General features: G+C 34.2%; 1 protein-coding gene across 1 annotated transcript; it reads left to right on the top strand.

The window, feature by feature from the left end:
- The first annotated feature begins 3013 nt into the window (after nt 1-3013).
- LOC107776573 (uncharacterized) lies at nt 3014-4744 on the top strand. The gene is made up of 3 exons (XM_016596488.1): nt 3014-3606; nt 4096-4330; nt 4436-4744. Exons 1-3 carry the CDS (start codon nt 3014-3016, stop codon nt 4742-4744), a joined length of 1137 nt encoding a protein of 378 aa, XP_016451974.1.
- Nucleotides 4745-8428: the final 3684 nt, after the last annotated feature.

Below are 8428 nucleotides of genomic sequence, written 5' to 3'. Positions count from 1 at the left end.
AAAAATTGTACAGCGAAATCATTTGTCACTATTTTTATTTTCTTTTGGAGCGATTGTCCGTAAAGCAAAAATCACGTGCTTACAATGGGGATGAGTGGAAAGATAATGGGTTGGGTAGAGAAAAAGTATTGATTTTAATTAATTAAAAGGTTTATGGGATGTGTTATATATGTGAAGTCTTGAAGACAATAGGGAGGAGAGAAATACAGAGAGAGAACACATACAGACGAGAAAAAATACACACACAGATAGAGAGAAAAAAACGGACAGAGAATAGAAGAGAGAAAAATTCCGAAAAAATATTTAAGCTTTCAAAATAAAAATAAAAGCTAAAAAATCTACTGCTTTCTTTGTTTGAAATTAGTGTTAATGGTTGTTGTTTCATTTAAAGCTTAAAGCTTTTGTTTTTGGGATTACTACTCCACCGGCCTGTTACCGGTTTGTTACTGTTGCTGGGCAGTTGTTGCTGTTGCACTGTTATTACTGTTGCTGATTTTCATCTTCATTTTCTTTTGCTTCCAATATCAGGTACATATCTTTTAAACTCATGTTGTGAAGAACTTCAACATGGCAAGTAAATGAAGTTTGGAATTATAAAAATGTCTTCTACTCATTTAAATTTTATTAGTTTAAATTTCAGTTTTGTTTTAGTTGGTTAATATAGTATTAAATCAATTGGTAGATTAGTTCTCTTTCTTAATAACTAATGGCTTAGTTATTTTAGGAACGCGATCAACTCATTTCTTTTAAAATATGAAATAATGTCAATGATTTTTTTTTACATAATATAGAGTTAAGTGTTTGCAAATATTCGCATAGGCAGAGAATAAGAATTGGTTTATTTATCTCAAACTCAATCTTTGTAAACAAATTAACCAAACAATTATAACTTTGGACTAAAAATGAGTATATGAGAAGGATATGGGATTTACAAGCACGAATTGCAACATTTTATGTCAAGGATATGTAGAAATAGAATTCGCATTAAATATAACAATAAAAATTCTTCAGAAATTATTAATTTGTTTATCAAATTAATTCTTTTTACAGTTTTATATGCGATTCGATTTTGGATATGTTAATGTTGTATCCACGATAAAAATGGTAGTATTTTTAGTTACATGTTGTTTGTTTCTTTTTCATATCATTAATTCTTTAAAATTTGAATAGTTTTGAGGTATATAATTCATACGCGTAAAATAAGACTTGTAGCAACGCCTAATAAATTTTGAATTCTTTGTCAAGAAATTTGGTGGCATCCCAATCGGTAATTCTCCATGATTCTTACATTTAAAAATAGATGGATGCAATAAACATTTATGGAAAATCTATACTACTATTAAGAATCTTTCGCGTGATTAGGGATGCGTTCTCGTAACCTGATTATATTTCTAAAAGCAATTCGGATTATGCGTTCGCGCAACTTCGAACGAACATTTAATAAAAAGGGGGCTCTTCGGAGAATATCAATATTAATTTCATATAACTCGAGATGTGCGGTTCAATATTTAATTATACAAGAGCGACGAACGTTCTTAATTTTATTTTTTAGCACAATTTCGAACTTAAGTCTTCTTTTTTTATATAATAAAAAAATTTCGAAAAAAATAATAATTATTATATTATCATTGTGTATACGTACGCGTGACACGATTTTCACGTTAAAAAATATTAATATATAAAACGAATACACGTACGCGTGATTCGACTCGAAGAAGGGTCTTTAATTATAAACAATCTAAATAGAAGCAGTAATAATAAAATCATGCAATAAAAATGTATTTAACAAATCAAAATAATCAAGCCAAATATAACATTTGAGCGACCGTGCTAGAACCACGGAACTCGGGAATGCCTAACACCTCCTCCCGGGTTAACAGAATTCCTTATCCGGATTTCTGGTTCGCAGAATAATAAACAGAGTCATATTCTCCTCGATTCAGGGATTAAAATTGGTGACTTGGGACGCCTTAAAATTCCCAGGTGGCGACTCTGAAACAAACAAACAAATCCCGTTTCGACTGTCCTTTAATTGGAGAAAACTCCCTTGCACCCTCGCGGGGGCGGAAAAAGGAGGTGTGACAGCTCTTATTCTGTATATTAAGTACATTCTGTCATAGTTTTGCAAATTATTTTGAAAAAGTTAAGGACACTAGTTCCTGATGTTTGAGTTTCAAGTTGAAAAGTTCAGGACACTTGGTCCTGAACTTTGACTTACATATTCAATATTTAAGGAGAGTTGGTCCTTAACTTACAGTTATAAGTTAAAAAGTTAAGGACAGGTAGTCCTTAACTTTGGCTTTCAAGTTCAAAAGTTAAGGACATGAGTCCTTAAGTTTGACTTGCTGGTTCAAAAGTTAAGGATAAACAGTCCTTAAGTTTGAATTATAGGTTCAAAAGTTAAGGACATGCAGTCCTTGACTTGGTCTTGAACTTATAGTACCTGTTCTTAGTTATACAAGGATTGCATTATAAAATATGTCCTGAGTTTCCCATTCTCTTGACTTGCAGGATGGAAACATTATGCATTATAGTTGCTTTTAATGGTAGATGGACTGAAGACTATAAATATCTTGATCATCAAACAAAGCTTGTTCTAGTACCTGAGGCAATTCGGTTTGAAGATTTCATTAAACAAATCTTTGAAGTTATCGAATTGGATATACACAAGTTTGAAGCAGTGATATGGTTTGATATCAACCTTGGAACAAGCAAGGGAATGCTTGTATCCAAAGATTTAGATCTTCACACATGTATAGAGTTACTAAAAACTTATTCATTCTTCAAGTGCTATCGTTTCGTTGTTGATATTTTGGAAAGAGTTTTTGGATCAACAAGCAACAGAAATATCAACACCAGAAACTCAACATGACAAACAAAAAAATGCCAACAAATAATGAAAATAGATATGGTTGAAGCTCAAGCAATAACTGAAGATGTGCTTCAAACACATGTCAACAGAGAAAGTCAACATGACAATCAAAACAAATGCCAATAGATAATGAAAATAAATATGGTTGAAGCACAACTAATAACTGAAGAGGTGCTTCAAATATTTGATTCTATTCAAGTAGAAAGACAAAGCATTTTAGAGATTGACAACGAACAAGCTTTGGGTATTCAAGTCTTAGAGAGTGCACCGGTAATTGAAGAAGTTGCTGAAAAAAACTCGACTCAACTAACTAGAAGAAGATCAAATTTGAAACAAAAAGAATACCCAACTATGATATTAAGAGAAAATGCTTTGTTGGATAAAATAAAAGTGGGGTTAGTATTTGACAAAAAGAAGAGTATAATTAACTGTTTTTCGAATACAACAATTAAAGGACATTTTGAATTCAAGGTTGTTAGATCAAGATCAAAAAGATATTCATTGAAATGCAATGATGATAGGTGTGGTTGGTGTGTGCGTGCTTTCAGAATTAAAGATTCAACACTTTTCAAGATAGTAAAGATTGAGAAAAAGCATGACTGCTCTGTTAACACTATGAAAGCTGATCAAAGGCATGCAACTTCAAAGTTGATTTGTGGTTACATTATCGACAATCTTCGAGACCCAAAGTTTGAAGTTACACCAACTTTTGTCGTGGCAGAGATGCAAAAATTGTATGGCTAGACATTGGGTATCACAAGGCGTGACGTGCTATTCAACTTGCTTCCGCTTTAATAAGAGGAACTCCCAAAGAGAATTATGAATTATTGTCTTCATACTTGTATATGATGACAAGTAATAATCCGGGAACTTATACTAACATAAAGATAGACGACAACAACAGGTAAACAATCAAAAAAAAAGTTTATTAGTACGTTTTATAAAATTTGGGACATGCTGTCTTTAACCAGTTAACTTTTGAGTTGTAACCAGAAGTTCAGGACTGGCTGTCCTTAACTTTTGAACTTGTAATTCAAAGTTAAGAATTGCCTGTCCTTAAGTTTTGAACTTTGAACTCAAAGTTAAGGACTACATGTCCTTAACGTTATAACTTGAAACTCTAAGTTAAGGACTGACTGTCCTTAACTTTTAACCTTGTAATCTGAAGTTCAGGACTACATGTCCTTAACTTCTGTTAACCTTGTTTTATATTGTATTTTTAGGTTTCTTTATATGTTTTATGCATATGGATCATCAATATCTGGTTGGAATCATTGTAGACCAGTGATTGCTATTGATGCAACTTTTTTGAAGTCAAAATTTCGTGGTGTTTTAATGATTTCAGTTTCAAAGAATGCAAATAATCAAATTTTCCCACTAGCCTTTGGAATAGCAGAATCTGAAAATAACAATTCCTATAGTGGTACTTTAGCCAGCTTCGCAATGCAATTGGGAGTCGTGAGAATTTAGTTCTTTTATCAGACAGGCATAGCTATTGCATATGGCATTGCAAAGGTATATCTTGAAAGCCATCATGGGATATGCATCTATCATTTGGAGTAGAACCTGAAGCGAAGGAAGGTGAAAAGTGAGGTCATAAAACTTTTCCAAAGTGCTGCAAGAGTATACAGGCGCAATGAATTTGATCTATACATGTCAGATATAGCAAAAGTAGATAAGAAGACTTATGACTACTTGATGGAAGAACCACCGGAAAGGTGGGCACGTTCTTGTAGTCCACGACGAAGATATGACATGCTCACAACAAACATAGTTGAGTCAACGAATTCTGTACTATTAGAAGCAAGGGAGCTGCCGATATTAAGAATGATGGAATTCATTCCAAGTGAAGCTACAACGTTGGTTTTATGAAAGAAGAAATGAAGCAAAAGGAACTTTTTATGATGTTCTTGTTGGGTAGAGGAGGAATTGAAGAAAAAAAATAGATTTAGCATTTACTTTGAATGTAAGTATTATGTTCTATGTTAAGCTTATGATTTTAATATAATTTAACATAATATACTAACTTATAATTTTTCAACATTGAAGGTCTTCCCTATTGATTCATGGTGTTCTAGAGTTGAAGAAGAAGGAATAACTTTATTGGGGGACTTAAACAAAAGAACATGTGATTATTTTCAGTTACAATTTGATGAATTACCATGTATACATACAATTGCAGCTATCGAGAAGAGAAATATCAAGAAGTCCAACTTTTGTTCGCACTGGTACTTAAAAGAATCTTGGCTGAAAACATATGAAAGACAAATACATCCTGTAGGACATACTGATCTTGGATTGTACCAGAGAGTGTTAAGTCACAAATTGTTAAACCTCCAGATTTCAAAGTGCCACCAGGTAGAAGGCAGAAGAAAAGGCATATTCCAGCTACCGAGTCATCAAAAATAACATTCAAATGTGGTCGTTGCAGAAGAATTGGTCATAATAGAATAGCTTGTATATATTCTCCGGCAGTCCATCCATTTTCAAGAAAGCATAGAGAATAGTAGATATATCCACTTATGTTTATCGACTCTTTTAAGTTTTTCCTATAAATTATTGGATTCATTTAGATTATTCTTATTTGAGCAAATGTCTGAATTTTCAAAATTTCTTTCTGATTACCTTCTTTTTGTTTCTTTTGAGTTCAAAGATTAAAAGTTAAGGATAGGAGTCCGTAAGTTTGACTTGCAGGTTCAAAAGTTAAGGACAAGTAGTCCTTAACTTTGAGTTTCAAGTTCAAAAGTTAAGGACAGACAGTCCTTAAATTTGAGTTACAGGTTCAAAAGTTAAGGATATGCAGTCCTTAACTTATAGTTCAAAGTTCAAAACTTAAGGATGTATGTCCTTAACTTTGAGTTTCAAGTTCAAAAGCTAAGGACAAGTAGTCCTTAACTTATAGTTCAAAGTTCAAAACTTAAGGACTGTCTATCCTTAACTTTGAGTTTCAAGTTCACAGTCCTTAAGTTTGAATCACACGTTCAAAAGTTAAGGACACGCAGTCCTTAACTTTGAGTTCAAAGTTCAAAGGTTAAGGACTATCTGTCCTTAACTTTACAAAAGTTAAGGACTGTCTGTCCTTAACTTTACAAAAGTTAAGGACTGTCTGTCCTTAACTTTAGAAAAGTTAAGGACATGAGTCCTTAAGTTTGACATGCAGGTTCAAAAGTTAAGGACAGACAGTCCTTAAGTTTGAAATACATGTTCAAAAGTTCAGGACAGACAGTCCTTAACTTTGTGTTCAAAGTTCAAAAGTTAAGGACAGACAGTCCTTAACTTATAGTTCAAAGTTCAAAACTTAAGGACTGTTTGTCCTTAACTGAAGTTTCAAGTTCAAAATTTAAGGAGAGACAGTCCTTAACTTATAGTTCAAAGTTCAAAACTTAAGGACTGCTTGTCCTTAACTTTGAGTTTCAAGTTCAAAAGTTAAGGACAAGAGTCCTTAAGTTTGACTTGCAGGTTAAAAAGTTATGGACAGTGTCACGACCCGGATTTCCCACCCTCGGGAGTCATGATGGTGCCTACTAATGTGATCTAGGAAAGCGAATCATTTAACAACTTATTTCATTACTCAAATATTTCTTTAAAACAAATATAAGACGATAACATGAAAACATCGGAACTTTAAATAATTAAGCGGAAGATAATAACTAAATATCTAAAATCTGCATCTATTACAACTCTTAAAACCTAAAACACCCAAAACTTGGTGTCACAGTGTCACAGACGGTCTAAGGTTTACTACATACAAAGTTTGAAGAAAATGACAATACACTATTTCTGAATAAAAGGAAAATGAAACAGGAAATAGGAATAGAGGAGACACCAGGGCCTGAGGACGCCTGCAGGTCTACCTTGGATCTCCGCGTGGACTGAAGGCAGCCTCCAAACTATAGTCCAAAAGCTTCTCCAGGATCTGCACATAGTGCAGAGTGTAGTATCAACACAACCGACCCCATGTGCTGGTAAGTGTCTAGCCTAACCTCGGCGAAGTAGTGACGAGGCTAGGACCAGACTACCAAATAACCTGTGCAGTTCAAATACATATACAGCGGAAAGAAATACAAAAATAAATAGTCATATAGGAGGGGGAGCATGTTGTTGGGGAGATAACAATTCCGAATAGAAAGACATCAAGTAATGAAAGAACAACATAACTCGGATATCAACAAAGAATCAGAAATTAACAAATGCAAGGCATCACCCTTCGTGCTTTTACTCCCGTCCTCACCCAAGCAATTATATAATAAAAGTGTGCACGGTATCACCCTTCGTGCTTTTACTCTCTTTCCTCACCATATAATCAATACAATCAGAACAGAATGGTACATTGTGTGCTACGGCATCACCCTTCGTGCTTTATGCTCTTTCCTCACAATCGTACACGGCATCACCCTTTGTGCTTTACACTCTTTCCTCACAAAACAAACAATACATGGCATCACCCTTCGTGCTTTAGCACTCTTCCTCACTCAAAAAACAATCACAAACAATGGGGCAAGGGAATAAACAAGATTATAATAGGAATCCCGGCAAGGGAACAACAATTCAACAATTAAGTCCCGGCAAGGGAGCAACATCAATAATATCAACATCCCGGCAAGGGAGATAACCAATAAAGCAACAATATCCCGGCAAGGGAACAATTTAATGACTTCTTTCTCTTATTTACTTTTACTTCACAACTCACTTTACCACTTGAGCCAATGCTCCAAAGGGTTCAATCAACTCATATATTTACACAATTCATAATATAACTTGAGCCAATGCTCCTCGATGTTCAAAGGTCACAATTCCTTCCACAAACATTTCACAACAAATAGAAATCAACTCTAAAGCATGGATAATACAACGAAGTCATGAAAATCACAATATACGATTCACGGGCATACTTGGCACCAACATATAGATACTCGTTAACATGCCTATACGTCGTACTCAACATTTATCACATAGCAAATAAGATTCAACTCCTAATCCCTCAAGCTAAGGTTAGACCAAACACTTACCTCGATCCCACGAACACAATTTACGATTCAATTATAGCTTAACCCCTTGATTCCACCACCAATTCGCTCGTATCTAGTCACAAGTTACTTAATTACATCAATAAACGCTAAATGAATCAATTTGAATGCATGAAAATGAGTTTTCTAAAGTTTTACCCAAAAAGTCAAAAATTGCCGCCGGGCCCACATGGTCAAAACCTGAGGTTCGAACCAAAACCCGATTACCCATTCCCCCACGAACTCATGTATATAATTCACTTTGAAATCAGACCTCAAATCTAGGTCCAAATCCCCAATTTTTTGAAAAACCTATGTTCTACCCAAAACACCCAATTTCCCCCATGAAAATCATTGATTTTGATTTGAAATCATGTTAACAGATGTTAAAGAGTGAAGAAAATGAGTTAGAAATCACTTACCGACGTTTTGGAGAAGAAAGGTTGTTTGAAAAATCGCCTCTTATGTTTTTGGGGTTTTGAAAAATGAAAAATAACTGAAAATCCTGTGTAAATATACCCTTCTCAGACCCCCTGTGCGGACCGCACAA

The sequence above is a fragment of the Nicotiana tabacum genome, chromosome 6 (assembly GCF_000715075.1).
Source record: "Nicotiana tabacum cultivar K326 chromosome 6, ASM71507v2, whole genome shotgun sequence".
Taxonomy (NCBI): Eukaryota; Viridiplantae; Streptophyta; class Magnoliopsida; order Solanales; family Solanaceae; genus Nicotiana; species Nicotiana tabacum.
This window is presented reverse-complemented; position numbering and strand designations above follow the sequence as displayed.

Excerpts from the sequence above, each read along its gene's own strand:
- LOC107776573 (XM_016596488.1), top strand. The coding sequence starts at position 3,014 with ATGGTTGAAGCACAACTAATAACTGAAGAGGTGCTTCAAATATTTGAT. Across the intron at positions 3,607-4,095 it reads GTGGCAGAGATGCAAAAATT|GTTTCTTTATATGTTTTATG; the intron begins GTATGGCTAGAC and ends TTGTATTTTTAG. Across the intron at positions 4,331-4,435 it reads TCGCAATGCAATTGGGAGTC|AACCTGAAGCGAAGGAAGGT; the intron begins GTGAGAATTTAG and ends CATTTGGAGTAG.